Source organism: Zingiber officinale, chromosome 4A (genome assembly GCF_018446385.1).
Source record: "Zingiber officinale cultivar Zhangliang chromosome 4A, Zo_v1.1, whole genome shotgun sequence".
In the NCBI taxonomy this organism is placed as follows: domain Eukaryota; kingdom Viridiplantae; phylum Streptophyta; class Magnoliopsida; order Zingiberales; family Zingiberaceae; genus Zingiber; species Zingiber officinale.
Genome location: NC_055992.1, coordinates 158727247 through 158747334, shown reverse-complemented (window position 1 = coordinate 158747334; position 20088 = coordinate 158727247). Strand labels below are relative to the sequence as shown.

At 43.5% G+C, this 20088-nt stretch overlaps 1 protein-coding gene across 1 annotated transcript; it reads right to left on the bottom strand.

Moving 5' to 3' along the window:
* Positions 1-1577: 1577 nt before the first annotated feature.
* LOC121972977 lies at positions 1578-17963 on the bottom strand. Its single transcript, XM_042524583.1, has 3 exons — positions 17787-17963; positions 3059-3262; positions 1578-2953 (listed from the first exon to the last, which is right to left on the bottom strand). Exons 1-3 carry the CDS (start codon positions 17961-17963, stop codon positions 1808-1810), a joined length of 1527 nt encoding a protein of 508 aa, XP_042380517.1. The 3' UTR covers positions 1578-1807.
* Positions 17964-20088: the final 2125 nt, after the last annotated feature.

Genomic DNA, 20088 nt, shown 5'->3' with positions numbered 1-20088 from the left:
TTACAAGATTTTTATATATATTTGTAAATTTCACGGAAATTTGTGGATTTAAGAAGATATATTCAATCTTGAAAAAGCATAGACGGTCATGATCTCGTATGATATTTATTTTCAAACAAAACCTAAAATACCTAATTAAATTTATTTTTTTAATAAAATAATAAATAACATACTTGTCCATAAAATTTTTTTTCAACTTTTTATACTTTTATTTTGTTTTGGCGAAGATAACGTCTCACTTAAAAAAGATTTTAATAATATAATTTTAAATTCAACAATATTATAATAATTTTAAATATTTTTATTTATAATTGTGATCCAAATCAACCTGAAATATTAGTCAACCCTTTAATTTGGTCAAACTTTTAATAAAATGTTAAATTGATAAATTTGATTAGTAATAAAATTAATAATAATATTATTAATTTGATTAGTAATAATATTATTAAAATAAATAAATATAAATATAAAAAATTTATTTAGAAATTTTCAAAATTTAATAAATTTAATAGAATATTTTTAGATCGAATTTCATTATATTTTTATTAAATTATCTATTAATTAAGTTGAGAATTAATTTGATTTATTAATATATATTTTATATTCAAATCTACAGTTTCAAGTTTCTCTTCCCTCTATACACAGCGCGCCGTACAAATTGACTTCAACTTCGACCTACTCATAAGTAGTCGACGGAAGAATCACCGACCGCCTAAAATAAATTTTCTATTTGTTTTCCTCCTTTCCGGCGCACCGCGGATTTCATGACACTCATTATTTCCCATCACGAGTAATCGGAGAAAAAATCTCTGCCTGCAGCGTGCCGCCATGAGTCGCCGCCAGAGAAAAGGTTGCAAGCAGCTGCTGTTCCGTTCCAGCCGTTCCTATCCATTCTTTTACCGTTATAATGTTAGAAAATGACATTTCAGAAGACTTTCAGTTTCGCATGAAATACATGCTGAGAGGTTGGTGTTGGTCGCCGAGAAGTTGAATAAGGACATAACCTTTAAAATTAAAGAAATAATAAAAAATCGAGAAACGGAAAGAGAAAAAATTTATTTATAAAAAATTATAGAATTTGAAATCTTAAAGATAGATGAGGAAAAGATTTTTTATTTTATTTTTAAAATTGTACAAGTATTTTGGAGAATTTTTATTAATTAAAATTTATATCCAAATATTTTTAAAAGAATTCATGAAAATATATTGAAATTTTATATACTAAAAATTTTTTATAGAATTTTAAAAAGTTAAATTTAATACATTGGTTTAAAACTCTATAAAAATTTAATTTGAATACTATTAGATTTTTATAAAATTTAGATTAAATACATCTAAATTTTTAAAATCCATAAAAAAATATTTAAAATAATTAAAAATTTAACATTAAATACACCCGATAATACGGGGCCCGAATCGCGCAGGGCCGCATAAAATAAGTCCACAGCTAAGCATGATTCGTGCCACGTACAAAATCAATTCAACTTATCAAATACAAAAACAGAAGTGGCTTCCCATGCATCAACTATCCCAATCTGATCGAAGACAAACCAAAGAACAATCTTACACAAGTCCCATCACATGGATCTCAAGTTATATCAATTATGCTCTCAAATCTAATCACGGTTTGGAAAAAAGACAAGGAGACAAGCCCAACACTAGTGCTGGAAGCTAAACCAAACAGTGACTCTTTCACCGTACGTAATAATAATAATAATAATAATAATATCAGTCACTCTTAATTAATAGCTTAACGATATATATACTATTATTAGTAGGGTATCGGCGCTCCCAGTGAAGTAGACGCTTACGTGGAGGTGACGAAGCAGCAGGGCTCCCATATGAACATGCGCCGGCGACGGAGCTGGCTGCACCTCCTCACGCTGTGCAGCAGCTCGTCGCGGTTCCGGTGTTTGGAGGTGAACAGCAACACGTTGTCCAATATTGGATGGTGGTGGCCGCCGCCGTTGCTACCGTCCAGTGGTCCGGAGTTGTAATTGTAGCCCTCCGAGACAGTGCTGGAAGCCGCCACCACAGCTGCCGCCGCCGCGGTGGAATTCATCGGCGCAGCCCCCCTTGGCCTCTCGTTCGCGGCGGCGCTGGCGCTCAGCGGCGTTCCGCCGAGGAATTTGTTGATGACGAGCGACGAGCGGTGAGTCTTCGCGGCGCCGCTCTGCTGCTGAGGCTGGGTGCTCACTTTTACCTCGACGACGGTTCCTCGGTCGACGACTTCGACCTCCTCCTCCTCCTCTTCCTCTTCTTCTTCCGCCTCCTCCTCCTCCTCTTCGTATTGATCCTCTGTTTTCACTATTTCCTCGTCTTGGGTTCCTACTCTGTTTCCTTCTACCTTTGCGTCGACGGCGCCAGAGTCGTCGACGGAGACTTTAGTGAGGGAAATCACGAGACGGCCATCTGCCCGATGGGCCTGGAGATAGTTGGTGGAAGGGACGGCGACAGCCTCGACGACGAGGCGGCCGCCGACGCGGTGGGGCCGCATGTGCAGGCACGGCACGTGGCGTTGCGAGATCGACGGCAACGGCGGGGGGAACGACCTCGGCGGCGACTTCCGCCCGTGGTAGCTCACAGGCGCCAGCACCGCCTCTTCATCTCCAACAACGTTATTTCCCCCTTTTGCTTCCTCGAGGCCGAAGCCGTCGATGGCGGGGGAGAACTCGTCGGAGCCGGTCTCCGAGCCGAGACTCTCCGTACATACCTCAAGGCTCTGCTGGCTCAGCGAGCTGGAAGATCGCCGGACGAGGGGGTGAACATAAGGAACCTCTGCCCGCATCTCGCCATCAGCAGCTGCCTTCCTCTTATGCGACTGGCTCAAGCTCCAGACGCCAGATCGGACGGGACGCTCCTCACTCTCGAAGTCCTCCGGCCGGGTGAAGTTTGAACAAGCAGCTGCCGGCGAGATTTGCTTCACAACAACTGACATCTTCGGCCCCCTCAACTGAGCATAGATGAAAAACAAGGTTTCCTTTTCAATTGGACTGAACAAAACTAGCTAAAGATTCAACGGCACCATTAAACTCCGTATAATCTTGACTCGTGATACCTCAAGCAAGAAAAAGAGCGGCCGGAGTCGCGAAGGAGTGCTGAGTGCTCGCCGTGCTTCTCTGGAAGTTCGGAGAGGGGGACCGTATTTGTAGGGGCGGAGGAAGCGTCGCTGAGGGCCCTCATCAATATCAACGCCATTGCTTTCGCAGTCACAACTCCGATTCTGCTTTCCAGCTTTGTATAAATTGTCCGTTTCCTCGCCCTACGCACAGGTTGGTCTAGACGTGTGGTAAATTGAAAAGGACCCAGTATTCGTTTAAAATAATCGAATGAACCGAATCATATTAATCGAATTATTATTATTTTTTTTACCAAATCAAGCCGTTTTTAACCCAACCAAATATATTAAAATTTATCTCTAAAATTGAATAAATGAACTGATTTAAAACTAATTATTCAATCAGGTTTAATCAAATTTTAAAATTTAAAATCGAGATAATAGATTTAAATAATTGAGATATCTATCGTTCTAAAGTTACTAGGGATCATTCTAGGATAGTGTGCCATATGACTGCAATCCAAAAATATCTACTCGAGAAATTATCTTTGTTCGGTTCTATGCAAGTTGAAGTTACTTAAATAATATCTTCAATTTGAATCATATAGATATATATATTTTGAAAGAAAGAAATTACTTAATAACCTGCTATTGTATGTGATACGATGCATGATAGTAAGATCGGATAGTTGATATAGTCAGAAGTCAAGCTCATGTGGTAGTCAAAAATCAAATCCATATGACGGTCAGAAGTCAATCTCACGTGGCGGTCAGAAGTCAAGCCTACGTGAGAGTCAAAAGTCCAGCCTACGTGGGGGTCAAGAGTCTGGCTTACGTGGGGGTCCAAGGTCTAGGTTACAGGATGGTCCCGATCGGGCATAAGTGGCATCAGGGGTTAGGCCCACATGGTGAGTAGTAGGGGTGATCAGTCAACCCGCCAAACCGACCAACCCGCTTATACCGACCCGAACCGAACCGAAAAAACAAAATCCGCCGGATATAGGGCCGGATGTAGGGTCATGATATTACATTATCCGATCTAGTAGGGCCGGATAGTTTTTTATCCCAATAATTGAACCAACCCGATCCGCGATCACCCCTACTTGTAGCAACTACTGCCGATAAGTTGGTACACGTTATAGTAGCTACTGCGGATAAGTTGCTACGCGTTATAGTAGCTACTGTCGATAAGTTGTTACACGTTGTAGCAGCTATTGACGATTAGCTACTACAACGTGTAATGAGTAATGTCTATTATCATTTTAAAATATTTTATTTTTTATTATTTTATATTTATATTTTATATTTCATTGGATATAGGGTCGGATATCCAAATAACTGACAACCCGTCGGATATTTAATACATAATAACCGACGGATATAGGGCCGGATGTAGGGCCATGATATTACATTATCCGATCTAGTAGGGCCGGATAGTTTTTTATCCCAATAACCGAACCAACCCGATCCGCGATCACCCCTAGTGAGTAGGAACGCGGAAGGTAGAACGTACAGGTTGGGATAGGCGGATTACGGCTTACAGGTCGGGATTTACAGGACGAGATTCGCAGAACAGGATACGCGGACCAAAGGCGTACAGATTGAGATATGCGAACTAAGGCTTGCAGGTCGAGATTTACAGGACGAGATTCGCAGAACAGGATATGCGGGCCAAAGGCGTACAGATTGGGATATGCGGATTAAGGCTTATAGGTCAGGATTTATAGAACGAGATTCGCAAAATAGGATACGTGGACCAAAGACATACAGGTTGGGATATGCGGACTAAGGCTTACAGGTCGGAATTTACAGGACAGGACATGAGGACTAAGGCTTTCAGTTTAAGGTAAGCGGGCTAAGGCTTACACACACGGATCAAGGCGCACAGGTCAGGATAGGAGGAAGGCGTACAGGTCAGGGCTTATAGGATACAGTTCCAGACTTATAAGATAAAATACAGAGCAGGGTTGTGCGTACGGAACGAGACTTAAAGAACGATAAGTGAAGGCCTCGACTGGCAGGGCGACAAGCGGAGGTCTGGATTTATCGGGATCTATCGAGTGGCAAATGGAGGGTTGAACGTACAGATCTGGACTTACGGGGTGACAAACACAAGCCAGGGAATTCGCCAGGAAACGCATGTCTGTGCCCACAAGTCAAGATCTGTGGGTATAAGGATCTAGTCCAGGGTTAATAGATCGGGGCAGGCACACACTACACGACAATCGAGCCAGAGAATCGTAACAATCTGTCAGAGAATAATCATCGCATGCCGGAATATGCTAACGGTCTAGGGCCCATTACACATTGATCCCTCCTTAGGCCTATAAGAAGATGTCATGCGTCATTTACTGCCAGACAAATCCTGACACTCGCCAAACTCCAGAAGTACCCACTGCCATATAAAAAGGGAGGCTTTGTCTCTACGCAGGTACACTCACTCGTCTTTTCACACTTGTCTTTTACTTTTCGTCCTTTCACTGTGCTTCTGGGGAAAAAGTACCTGACTTGAGTGTCGGATGGTCTGACCCGGGGACTTTTTCCCTGGTTCTTGGTCTCTAACGTGAAGGGGGCTTATCTGAGTGTGTGCAGAGCCCTCGCCTCGTCGTCCCTGTCATCACCCCCCGTCATCCACCCGTGAGGACCTTTCTAGGAGGTACCAGGTCAACCAGGCGTCTCAACGACTTTTCGTCAGCATCAAGGACAACGCAGCCAGCCTCTGTCCGACTCAGCTTCCGGACGGGATCAGTATGCAATGGTAGATCATTGGAATATTTTCGGATGCATAGCAGTTATTCTCTAACAGAAGATTATGATTTTTTAATATTGTTTGTTGCTTAGCACTTTTTGTCCTGCCATGGTTCAGCTATGGATAGCTTGGGATGACCGTTCGGGTGAGCCACCTGACTTGAGTCTTGATGAGGGGATGAGCTGTAGCGAGGGCCCATCTTTCACGCTTGGATCGCTGAAGGGTCTACCAGGAGTTATCTTACTGAAAGTACCAGGCTTGGCTATGCGGTCCGAGCTGAGGAAGTCTGACCAATCGGGGCAAATCTTGCACCACTCCAAGATGCGTCTTATGTCTCAGATCCGGGACTCTGCTTTGTCTGTACCCGACCAAGAATTATGTGGTTGGTGACATGAGGTGGTCTAACTCCTTCTTTCTCCTAACTGTTGACTGTCACGTTCCTTTGACTTCTGATCACCACGTCTCCTTTACTTTGGATTGTCCTTGACACTACCACATCCCCTTAACTTCTGACTGTCTGGCCTTATCGTACCCCACCTTTATGCATCGTATCACAGGCCTTCCCTCCAAGTCTAGTCGAAAGAGGCTCAAGTCCGACTGACTAGACCCAAACTCGAGTTTCATTTACTTTGCCTTTATGACTATAAATGCTGCTTCTTTTTCCAGACCGTCGGTATTGTAACATGTTTAATTGCTCAATCAACCTCGGGCGAAGGGTCACTTTAATCTTTGCAAAAGTCGACTTTTCCCATCTTCCTCTTTAAAAGGGGTTGACCCCTACCCACAGATACATACTTTCCTTTAATTGGCGCCCACTAATCATGGTGTTGAACTCTGAGTTTGGTGAACTACAACACCTTCGCCAGCAACTGGCTCATATAACCCAACTGTTTGCCCAGAAGGATACAACTTTAGCCGAGATGATGCACGAGAGGGACCTTCAGTCTTCCCTTCGTAGGGAAATTGAAGAACTTTGGCTAGTTGCTAAATCGCGGGCACGTGCTGAGGTAGCACTGAAATAGAAAGTCTATTCAGACCTAGAGAGTCAAGCTCAATTCATGATCTATTTGAAAGAGAAACAAGTCTCTTCCATGTCCCTAATGCAGGAAGAAGCAAAGATTAAAGATGAAACAATCGCTCAACAACGACGTATTCTTCAGTTGACTCGAGCTGAGCTAGAACAGGCTCGAATCCATCTCGAAAAAGAAAGTCAAGTAGAACGCTTTTGCCTGGGGTGCCAACTCCCAGTTGGCATCGGAAGAGAATCATAAACACTTAGTTGACCTCAATATTTTTACTGATTTAAGAATGAGATTTTGATGGCGCTCCCCTGTAATTTATCAATTAAATGCAAATATGATCGTGTTTTAGTCTTTATTCTTGTCCTTTTACCCTTTTCCCACTAAAACTTCCTTGCTTCATGCAGACGTCTTTAGCAAAAAATATATTTTTGAATAGAGGATGCTCCTCGAATTACGTGACGATAACAACGCTAATTGCCCCTAGAAAAACTACTTCTCTAAGTCATGGCAAGAGCCCTGCTCGTCTATCACCCCTGTTGTGGTGAGTTTAAAATACTGACTGAGAGGTAGTTGGTGGAGGCATTGCTTGCTTATAACCCGCACTGGAATGAGAGTATAGAGCGCCGATCGAGGGGTCGTTAGTCGTGAGAGCATGCTCACTTATAACTCGCGCTGGGACGAGAGTCTGAAATGCCGACCTCACTTATAACTCGCACTAGGGTGAGAGTCTGGGACGCCGATTGAGAGGTCGTTGGTCGTGAGAGCATGTTCACTTATAACTCGCACTGGGGTGAGAGTCTGAAATTCCGATCGAGAGGTCGTTGGCCGTGAGAGTATTCTCACTTATAACTCGCGCTGGGGTGAGAGTCTGGAATGCTGACCGAGAGGTCATTGGTCGTGAGAGCATGCTCACTTATAACTCACGCTAGGGCGAGAGTCTGGAACGCCGACCGAGAGGTCGTTGGTCGTGAGAGAATGCTCACTTATAACTCGCATTGGGTGAGAGTCTAGGATGTCGACCGAGAGGTCGTTGGTCGTAAGAGCATGCTCATTTATAACTCATGCTGGGGCAAGAGTCTGGGACTCTGATTGAGAGGTCGTTGGTCGTGAGAGCATACTCACTTATTGTTGGAACTCTAAGGTTGTTTTGGTGTGATCAACAAGTTAAGTTAGGTCCTGTGTGCTTTTAACCTTGTGTCTAAGTGTGCAGGAGTTTAGGAGCACAGGTAGTCGAGCAGAAGACGCAGCTAGTGAGAAGGACAGTACGTGGTGCGTCCAAGGGACGAGGCGTTGTGGAAGAGTATACCAGCGGACGAGAAGGAAGCGTACGGTGGTTCCGAGGGACGAGAAGCTGGAGTGGAAGACTGCTCAAGGAGCAAGAGACGCAGCTAGCGAGAAGGTCGGCACTGTTGGTTGCTATTTGAAAAACCTATTGGTTCCACTATACAAAAATTTTGTACAAAGTTCTGAACTTTTTCCTAGTTACCATGTGTTCTTTTTAAATTAAACTTGGATCGCCTGCGGAACTTAACACGTTTGATCCTAAGTTTAATTTATTTGTTCTTTTAGGTTTAGACTTGGATCTCCTGCGGAACTTAACACGTTCGATCCAAATCACCTAGGTCACAAAGACAATTAAATATCTATTTCCAAAATCGGCTTCCAGTATTACATGGCGAGGCACATGGCCTTCTTGGATATGGGAGCAACCACCACCGACTAGACAAAGAACAATCAAATCACAAAGAAAAGAAAAAAAATAAAAGAACACAACTTCGAAAACTAATTCGAAAAACTAGAATCACATGCCTTTTGTATTTGGTATTTTTACAAAGAAACAAAACTAACATGATGCGGAAAACTATTATTAGTTATACATTTCTTTGTGAATAATGACTTCTTGATCTTCTACCGTATTCCTCTTCTAATCTCGGACGTTGTGTGGGCAACGATCTTCCGAGACGAGGACCACCTAGCACCTTCTTCTCCTTCCTTCAAGTTTCAGCCAAGCACAAAACAACTCAAAAGATGAAGAACTTTTTCCACAAACGAAGCTCCAAGGGATGCAAGCTTTCTCTTCTTCTTCTCCAAGCTAAGATCCGGCCACCACTTGATCTCCAAGAAGGATGAGAGGTTCGGCCACACCAAAGGAGAGAAGAGATCTTGAAGGGGCCGGCCACACCAAGGAAGAAAAGAGGGAGAAAATAGAATAGAGGTTGTTCACCTTGAAGGCACCCAAACCCCCTCTTTTATAATCCTTAGCTTTGGCAAATAAGGAAATTTAATTACAATAAAATTTCCTTAACTTTCCTTGACATGAATTAATTAAGAAAAATTAAATAAAATTTCCTAATAACCCATGTCATGGCCGGCCACCTCATGGAAGAGCAAATAAGGCAATTTTCAATCAACCAATTAAAATTCCTTATTTGTTTCTAGAAATTTTAAAAAATAAAATTTCCCTTTAAAATCCCTTCATGGTTGATAAAAAGAAATTTCTATAATTTTAATTTTTCAACATGTGAATATTTTACAAAGAAGAAAAATAAAATATCCTTTCAATCTACAAATAAGGAAAGAGATTTAATCTCTTTCCTTAATCTTTTGTAGAAACTTATAAAAGAGATATTTTAATTTTTAATCTCTCTTTTAAATTATATCTTCCACATAAGAAAAATTTAAAATTAAAATTCTTTTCTATTTTAATAGGGTCGACCACCTAAGCTTGGGTTCAAGCTAGGGCGGGCCACCCATGGACCAAGGCTTGGCCGACCCTAGCTTGGTTCTCAAGCTAGCTTGGCCGACCCCTACAACATGGGTATGAAGGTGTGTATAGGTGGGTATAGTACTCTATAACTAAGAGGCTACGATAGGGACCGAGAGGAGAAATTAGTTTTGGTCTCCCGATAAAATTAAGCATCCCGTATTCGCCCCGAACACACAACTTAATTTTATCAATAATAATTCATTCAACTAGAGAACTATTATTGAACTACCGCACCAATCCAAATTACATTTTTTGGGTTCCTTCTTATTATGAGTGTGTTAGTCTCCCTGTGTTTAAGATGTCGAATGTCCACTAATTAAGTGAGTTACTGACAACTCATTTAATTAATATCTTAGTCCAAGAGTAGTACCACTCAACCTTATCGTCATGTCGGACTAAATCCACCTGCAGGGTTTAACATAACAATCCTTATGAGCTCCTCTTGGGGACATTATCAACCTAGATCACTAGGACACAGTTTCCTTCTATAATCAACAACACACACTATAAGTGATATCATTTCCCAACTTATCAGGCTTATTGATTTATCGAACTAAATCTCACCCATTGATAAATTAAAAAAATAAATATCAAATATATGTGCTTGTTATTATATTAGGATTAAGAGTACACACTTCCATAATAACTGAGGTCTTTGTTCCTTTATGAAGTCAGTATAAAAGAAACGACCTCTAATGGTCCTACTCAATACACTCTTAGTGTACTAGTGTAATTATATAGTTAAGATAAACTAATTCCTAATTACACTATGACCTTCCAACGGTTTGTTCCTTTCCATCTTGGTCGTGACCTACTGTTTATAATTTATAAGATACTGATAACATTATCTTCTGTATGTGACACCATATACTATGTTATCTACAATATAAATTAATTGAACAACTACAAATAAATGTAGATAATTTGACCAAATGTGATTTTTATTCAAAATAAATATCTACAAAAGCTTAGGCTTTCAGTATACACTCTAACAGGCACAGGGTGTGACCAAGGGACGAAGACTATGTTAGGACCAAAAGTAGCTAGAGGGGGGGTGAATAGCTCGTCGCGTTCGCTCGTTGCTCGGCGTTGCTTGTTCCTTCAAAGATGTGCAGCGGAAAATACAGAAACAAACACACAACGCTAACACGGTTGGTTTTACTTGGTATCCACCTCACAAGAGGTGACTAATCCAAGGATCCACACCAACACACACACCCTCCACTAAATAAAACTCTCCTTTATGGTAACTATCAAGGGCGGAGAAGCCCTACAAGACTCAATACAAGAAGAGAGGGAAAGGATACAAGAAATACAAGCTTACAAGCTTACAATGAGTATAAACCCTAACCCTAGCTTCTCTTCTTGGCTTTGATCCGCCTCTTGACTTGGAAAACTTCCAAGATCCTTCAAGAACTGGCGATCTGAGCTTTGTGAGTGCTGTGGAGGAGCTAGCGAGAAATCTGGAGTGAATCGGAGAAGAAGATCCCGCAGCCATCACACGCCTGCAGCTATAAACGACGCCAACGGTCGGATCCCGATCGATTCAAATATTCCCAATCGATCGGGGAGGCTTTGGATCGATCCACGGATCGATCCAGAGCGCCTCTGTGCTCTGGAAAAGCGCCTGGATCGATCCAGCGCTTATCGCGCGAAGCAGCCGCGTCCCAATCGATCCACTGATCGATTGGGACCTCTGGATCGATCCACGGATCGATCCAGAGGCTCTCTGTTCGCTGGGACAGGTCTGGATCGATCCACTGATCGATCCAGAGCCTGGATCGATCCACTGATCGATCCAGCACTTGATTTTTGTCCAAAACCAAGTCCCAAACCTCCCAAACCAACATCCGGTCAACCTTGACCTGTTGGTATGTCATGCCTAGCATCTAGTCACTCCCTTGACCTGCTAGGACTCCCTTACCAAGTGTCCGGTCAATCCCTTTGACCCACTTGGACTTTTCTCTGTGCCAAGTATCCGGTCAATCCCTTTGACCTACTTGGACTTTTCTCTGTGCCAAGTATCCGGTCAATCCCTTTGACCTACTTGGACTTTTCTTTCATGCCAAGTATCTAGTCAATCCTTTGACCTACTTGGACTTCCCAGCACCAGATGTCCGATCATCCTTGATCCATCTGGATTTTCCCTTGCCTGGCTTCACTCACCAGGACTTTCACCTAGCTTCACTCACTAGGGTTTTCCATCTGCCTAGCTTCACTCACTAGGACTTTCACCTGGCTTCACTCACCAGGATTTCCATCTGCCTAGCTTCACTCACTAGGACTTTCACCTGGCTTCACTCACCAGGATTTCCATCTGCCTAGCTTCACTCACTAGGACTTCCTTCTGCCTGGCTTCACTCACCAGGACTTTTCTTCTGCCTGGCTTCACTTACCAGGACTTTCCTTCTGCCTGGCTTCACTCACCAGGACTTCCATCTGCCTAGCTTCACTCACTAGGTCTTTCATTTTGCCTAACATCCCAGTTAGGACTTCCCAGTCAAGTATCCGGTCAACCTTGACCTACTTGACTCTTCTTCAATCAATATCTTATTGTCAAACATCTAAATCCAAACCAAGACTCAGCTTGGTTACCCAGGTCAACCTTGACATGAGGGATATTGCACCAACAGACTACAGATGAGTACGTTGGCGAACGAGAAGCAAGCACACGACGATTCCGAGGGACGAGAAGCCAGAGCGGAAGCCTGTTCGAGAAGACCGGAAGTTGGGTTCGGGTGAGCCCTATTCCGGATGACAGAGGTCACCCAAGCGAGCGGAAGACTCGGTCTGAGGCGAACGGAGCTGGAGCAGAAGAGGCGGGCTGGAAAAAGTCAACGGGGTTGACTTTCATAGCCAGGGCGCCCGGAACCCTTCCGGGCGCCCGAAATTGACTTCTTGACCAAAATGCGTCAATCGCGATCTGAACGTTGGGGGATAAAGTTTTATCCCCCCAGGGTGCCCGGAATCCCTTCGGGGTGCCCTGACCAAGGCTATAAATACAGCTTTGGTCCAGAAGCTTTTCAACAATTCCAAGCAATTCATTTCAGACACTTGTGCGCTTCTTTTTAGAGTTAAGCTTCTGTTTTTTGTACGTCAACGCTGTAAGAGGCTTCTCCACCTAGAGAAGATTTGTTAGTACGCTTTTCATCCGCCTTGGATTATCTACCTCCCCGGTTGTAACCAAGTAAATTGTGAGCCTCGTCCTTTCTGTTTTATTTACTTACTTTTTATATGCAAGTGTTAGTTTAAGAAGTCGAGAAGGGTTGTGCTTTTTTATTTTAAAGGTTATTCAACCCCCCTTCTAGTCGGCCATCGCGATCCAACAAGTGGTATCAGAGCCAAGGCACTTCAGGAGGACTAATCATCGATCGAAGCAAAGACGATGCTCGGACCGAGCATCTAGCCGCTGAAGTTCGAAGGGGGTTTCGCTACCTAGAAAAAGCGAATGCAGGTATTTTTTACAATAGATTTTGAGTTAATTCTAATAATGAAATTTGGTTTTGTAGCTCCAGAGAGCAAAGAAAAATATCAATTGACGAAAAAGGAGCAGGGCGACTATGTGGCGAACAGAAAAGGAGAATATCATCTGCTAAGCGTTCTTCCGTCATAAGAAGTCAACCGAATCGGCAACTGCAACTCCACGAAGGAACTTTGGGAGAAGTTCTTTGAGCTGCACGAAGGGACGTCCGAAGCCAAGCTCGCTAGACGATATCTACTTCGCAATCAGCTCACCGGTCTGCGACTTGGGGAAGATGAGACAGTTGCACATTTGCATTCGAGAATTAAAGAAATCGTCACCGGACTTTCGAATCTCGGAGAAAAGGTAAGTAACCAAGATTCACTCAGGTACGCGCTAAATTCTTTCTCGAGAAATTCAAAATGGGCGTCACTAGTAGATGCCTTTTACATTTCGAAAGATTTAGAAAAAATTTCATTAGAAGAATTATTCTCTACATTTGAAGTGCACGAATCAAGATGTGCAGGTACGAAGGAGCCCAAGAACAACGTCGCCCTCAAAGCATCGAGAGACGAACCTGAGTCAGAATCTTCTCTCGACGACAAGGAAATGGTAATGATGGTAAGACAGTTTAAGAATCTTTGTAAATCTAGGAAATCTAACCATCCGCAGGGGAAAAAGAAAAGGACCATCCGCTGCTACCACTGTGATGAAGAAGGGCACGTCAAGGACAACTGCCCCAAGCTAAAGAACAAGGACAAGGATAAAGGTAAGAAGCCTGTCCAAAAGCGCAAGACCCTAAAGGTGACGTGGGATGATACGTTGTCTGAATCGGAAGTCGAGGCGTTCTCCGGGCTTGCATTAATGGCAAGTCATCAAGACAACGACTGCGATTCAAGCTCTTTCGAAATGAGCATCGAGAGCATCGATGAAGGGGGAGTTACGTCGGAAGAAAGAAGCACTTCAGGGGGAGACACGAACAACGAGATCGATAAGGTAAGTCAGGTACGATCTCTTCCTCCCGATAAACTCTTTAAATTTGTTAAATTGTTAACAAAAGATTGTTGTAAATTAGAAACAAAATAAAAGTTTAAAAGTAATACTAGTTAAATCTTGCCCTCTAGAAGATTTAGACAAATCAAAATTAGAAAATGAAAATTTGAAATCAGAAAATGAAAATATGAAAATTCAAGTAGATAACTTGAAAAATCGTGCATGCTCATCTAATACAAATTTTAGAAGATTTAATAATTTAAATTGGTATTTTCGATATCATAAGGGACAGATTAGAAATATTTCAAACAAATATGTCTCTAAGAAATTTTTAGTCAATCCAGTATGCTGGAACCTATATTGGGTTCTAAAGTCCTGTCTGACTTGAACTTGAATTAATCAGACTTAGAGCTTTCATCGAGAAAATTAGATATTAAAATTTCTTTATGAGGCTTTGTCTAAGGAAGTGGTTGTTGCTCCAATAACCAAAAAAGCCTAGTGCCTCGCCATGACCTAGAAGCCAAAATATTGAAATAAAATATTTAATTAACTTTCTGATAAAAGCATTAAGGTGGAAACTTAATAATGTTTTTTAAAAAAATTTTAAAACATTTTTTAAAAATTGCCAAATTTTTTTTCTTAGAAATATTTGTTCATAAAACTTTTACATAAAAGCTAAAAGTTTTTTCTGAAATTTCTACTTAAAATCTTTACTTAGAAAAATTTTAAAATTTTTTTTTAAGTTAGAATTTTTAAAAAATTCTCTTACTTAAAGGTTTACTTATAATTTTTTTTTGGAAAATTTTCTTACCTAAAAAGTTTTACTTAGAAATTGTTTAACTTAGAATATTTTTTGCCTAAGTTAAAAAATTCTTCTGAAAATTATAAATTGTTTCGAAATTTTTTTTTGTTAGAATTTTTTTTTCAAAAATATTTATTTTGCAAATTCTCTAACTTAGAGCTTATTCAACTTGGAATTTTTTAAGAAAGTTAGAATTTTTTTTAACCTTAGACTTTTCAGAACCCCATTTTTGTTTGTGATTAAAGGGGGAGAAGGAAAAGTATAAGTCTAGGGGGCGGTAGACAAATTTTTTATCTTTTTACACTTAATTGCAAAATTAGTTAGTTCATTATTATGTCTATTTTTACCCTACCTTAACTTGGGTTACTCACATCAAAAAGGGAGAGATTATTGGAACCCGAGGTTGTTTTAGTGTGATCAACAAATTAAGTTAGGTCCTGCGTGTTTTTAACCTTGTGTCTAAGTGTGCGGGAGCTTAGGAGCACAGGTAGTCGAGCGGAAGACGCAACTAGCGAGAAGGATGGCACGCAGTGCATCCGAGGGATGAGGCACTGCGAAAGAGTACACCGGGGGACGAGAAGGAAGTGTTCGGTGGTTCCGAGGGATGAGAAGATGGAGCGGAAGACTGCTCGAGGAGCAAGAGACGCAGCTAGCGGGAAGGTCGGCACGAGGTACGACCGAGGGACGAAAATTGCGGATGAGTACGCTGGCGGACGAGAAGGAAGCACGCGGCGATTCCGAGGGAGGAGAAGCAGGAGTGGAAGCCTGTTCGAGAAAACCAGAAGTTGGATTCGAGTGAGCTCTATTCCAGATGGCAGAGATCACCCAAGCGAGCAGAAGACTCGGTTTGAGGTGAATGGAGCCGGAGCAAAAGACCTAGGCTGAAAAAGTCAACGGGGTTGACTTTCCCAGTCAGGGCGCCCGGAACTGTCCGGGGCGCTCGGAACAGTCCAGGGCGCCCGAAACTATCTGGGGCGCTTGGACCCCTCCGAGGCGCCCGGAACCCTTCCGGGCGCTCGAAATTAACTTCTTGACCAGAACATGTCAATCGTGATCTGAACATTAGGGGATAAAGTTTTATCTCCCCAGGGCGCCCGGAATCCCTTCGGAGAGCCTCGACCAAGGCTATAAATACAGCCTTGGTCCAAAAGCTTTTCAACAATTCCAAGCAATTCATTTCAGACACTTGTGCGCTTCTTTTTAGAGTTAAGCTTCTGTTTTTTTGTGCATCAATGCTGTAATTAAGAGGCTTCTCCGCCTAGAGGAGATTTGTTAGTACGCTTTTCATCCGCCTTGGATTAACAACCTCCCTAGTTGTAACCAAGTAAATTGTGAGCCTCGTCCTTTCTGTTTTATTTACTTACTCTTTATATGCAAGTGTTAGTTTAAGAAGTCGAGAAGGGTTGTGCTTTTTGTTTTTGCAGGCTATTCAACCCCCCTTCTAGCTGGCCGCCGCGATCTAACACTTATAACTCGTGCTGAGACGAAAGTCTGGAACGCTGACTGAGAGGTCATTAGTCGTGAGATCACGCTCACTTATAACTCACTCTAGGGAGAGAGTCTGGGACTCTGACCGAGAGGTCGTTGGTCATGAGAGAATACTCACTTATAACTTGCGCTGGGACGAGAGTCTGAAACTCTGACCGAGAGGTCGTTGGTCATGAGAGCATGCTCACTTATAACTTGCGCTGGGGCGAGAGTCTGGAACACCGACTGAGAGGTCGTCGGTCATGAGAGCATGCTCACTTATAACTCGCATTGGGGCGAGGGTCTGGAACCTCCACCGAGAGGTCGTTGGTCGTGATAGCATGCTCACTTATAACTTGTGCTGGGCAAGAGTTTGGAATGCCGACTGAGAGGTCGTTGATGATCAGGAGAAATGAACCCATAGACCTACCTCTGTGGCCCTTGAAGTAATCCGTGATCATGACTCCTACCTCCTACCTTGCCATTAGGCCTTGGCCAAATTTGAATCTCTCTTTGATTCTGAGGTTGGGGTAAGGCACCAAACTTTGATCAACGACTCCCACTGCCTTCTATTCCTTTTCCCGAGGTAGTCGCATGGAATTTTCGATTCTCGAGGCATGGTGCCACTGCTCCCATATCAACACTATGATTTCCTTATCTTGTCCATCATAAATGTCATTTCATATAAAACTGTCATGTGTCCCGCTTACTCCCATCGATTCGACACCCAGCGCACACTTTTCGCACGCAACCCAATGGCGCTTCTCTTCCCTTGATCTGACAACTACCGTGCATCACACCATTTCGAACACCGACTCAAATTCGGATGTCTCTTAAGGGTTTTTGTTTAAAAACCCTAAATGCCTCAAGCGGCTATTCATCAGTGCTTCTTCTTCCTTTAACTTTTCCTTCTCTGCTTGTTCCTGCTTGCCCCTCGTGCATGTCTTTTGTAAGTGCTTTTCCTCCCTCGTCTTCTGCTCCTGCGTTTTTTGATTTGGTAATGGCTGGAGAAATGATAGTCCCCTGGTACACATACTTCCGTTCCGATTTGGATAAGAGTGACCTTAAGTCAATACACTCTAGCCTACAACTTTTCGAAGCATACACGTTTTACCTTCCTAGTCCTGACAACCATCCTTGTCCTCCTCCCCACGACTTCGTGATTTTCTTCAAGGACCAGCTTCTTGGCGGTCTACGCTTTCCTATCCCTTCCTTCTTTTCATCCTTGAGTCGGTATTTTAGTATCCTTTTATCTCAATTTGCCCCAAATACCTTTCGTGTCATGTAAGAAATAGTAAGTCTGTGTCATTTGTATAAGATTCCTTTAACTCAACTCTTTCACCATTTCTATTCCCTCAAGCAATTAGAGCTGGGTGTGTTTATGGTGTAATCTAGGACTGGGTACAAGTTTTTCGAAGGCATTCTTCCCACAAAGGTTGGAAGTCCTGTTTCTTTTACGTATAATTGCCTGAGTCTGTGACCTGGCCTGTTGAATGACATCGCAGTCTTCCTTCTCCTTTTCAGTTAAGTGACCATCGCACCAGTCAGATTGCTTCATTACTTTTGAGAAATTGGTCGAGGTGCAGTTTTGACTCCCCTCCTTGCTATGGGAGAGTGTGTCGTACACCTTTGGGATGAGCCCCATCCGGACGCCTCTGACTACGTCGTTTGGAAAGATCAAACAACTCTCCTTTCATATATTCACTAACTGAGGTATTTTCTTTTGCCTGCAGAAGTTATCATGTTTAGAGCTTTCGCCCTTGACTCCTCTGCAATGCCCAGCGACATCCTGAGGAAACATGGGAGAGAGATTATGGCTGACCAGGAGGCTCCCCCGGCCAACGCTTCAGCGGGAGCCTCTTTCCAACAGACAAGAGGACACGAGATTCTTGAAGAAGAATCTCACCCCATAGCAGAACCTTTGGCCGCAACTGCGTCTGGTGAGAGGACTTCTTCTCCAGCGACCGAGCATCCCTTGCGTCTTGAACGCAAGAGGCGGCGCATGACTCCCTCGGTCCAGTCCTCCCCCCAAAGGTTGCCTCTATCACGGGTGTCTGATAAGGCCAAAAATCCCACCCGGGATAGTACTCCAGTTTCCTCGGAAGCTGCGGCCTCCTCTCCTGTTCCTTCCTCAGTCTAGGAGCAGACGTCCTCCCGAGAAAATGGTTAGCCCGGGACTTCTGTAGCTCCTGTTCCTCCTTCTTCGAGCCAATGATCGCCCCTACCTTTAAGCTCCCTTTTCGCCCCAAGGAGCGATCCAAGGGATGGTATGCTTTTCACCTCTTCGTTTTAGCTACCGTCCCTTCAGTGCCGGGTCGAATCCCCTCTTCCAACACTTCTCCCAACTGTGGTCAGGTGCAACTTCATGGTACCCTGGTTGATTCGTGGAAGAGCACCGCCGACTAGATTTTGGAATATCCTCAACTAGGCTTGGCCGACCAGTTCTCCCAACGAATAATGTCGATAAGTCTTATCTGCTTTTTTTCATACCCTCTAGACATCACTAATCTTGCACTCTTTACAAAACTGTGTCATGGACCTGAGCCTGTCCCAGTACGTGGTCGGTCTACATTGGGAGAATGAGTCCTTGAGGGCTCGAATTCAGGAATTGGCATCCCCTGCGACCGCGAGTCATGCTTTTGATATGGTGACCCTCAAGAGCCTGATTCAATCCCACTTGCGGATGGCGGAAGATCAGACTCAAACCACCCGGGACTTGGCCCATACAGAGTTTGAGAAAGTGAAGTCCCTAGAGGTCGCCCTGAAGACCAGTGTGTCCAACCTTAAGTCCGAGGGCCTGAGGCGCGTTCAAACCCTGGTAAACTTGGAGGCGAGAGACACAGAGGTTACCAACCTATCTTCCCAACTACAGGACCTCCAAAAGCCACATGCCTCCCTGTAGACAGACCTGGCGGCTAAAACAACAGATCTGCCTGCCAGCATTGATTGGGAAGTCGCTCTACAAAAGAAACTGGATGCTACTTAGGCATCTCTCAAGTCTGGGCAAGCAGAGCTCTCGACAGCAAAGGAAAAAACAACGACTGCTCACCAGGAGTTGGCTAAGGCACAGGACGATGCACACAAGGCCCGAGAAGAGCTGAAGGACTATCGGGCGGGGGAGGGCTCTCGCCTTACAACGCACAAGGCCTCCTTCTTATGTTCCAAGGATTTTGGAGCTAAGGTAGGCCACCTTATCGACCAGATGTTGTGTTATGGTGGCGAAGGAGCTTTGTTGCAGTTGCAAGAGAAAAGTTTGCTCGGGTTGACTCCCCTTGAAAACTTCCTAGACCGGACCCGTCTACTCAACGAGCTCCTTGATGAAGCCTTCCCTCCTTTAACTAATCTGTGATGTCTTGTAACTATCTTTATTTGGGATAACAATGCAATGCCACCAACCTTCTTTTGAACTTTGAACCTGTAGTTCTCAAAAATGTTGTGCTTATGAACATGCTACTCATGTGCAGTGTCATGCCTAAGTGTTTATTGGGTCCGCTCGGGACCCTTTGAGATATCCTCCTACATGGATAAGTGATAGGTTAAGTGCTTGACCCCTTCGTGGATGCCTAGTCGGCTTATCTCCCGAGCAGGCATTGCTAAAAGAAGGGTCACCCCGTATCTATACCAACTACCCGCTCGGTTGCAGGCCACATCGATTCCAGAGTCATCCCTCCTACTCGAGCGAGGTTTACTGTAGCCTCATCTGTTTCCAATGTCCTAAAGACTTCCACTCTATTTTTATCATGTGTCCTTTGATCTAGCTTTTTCTGGTA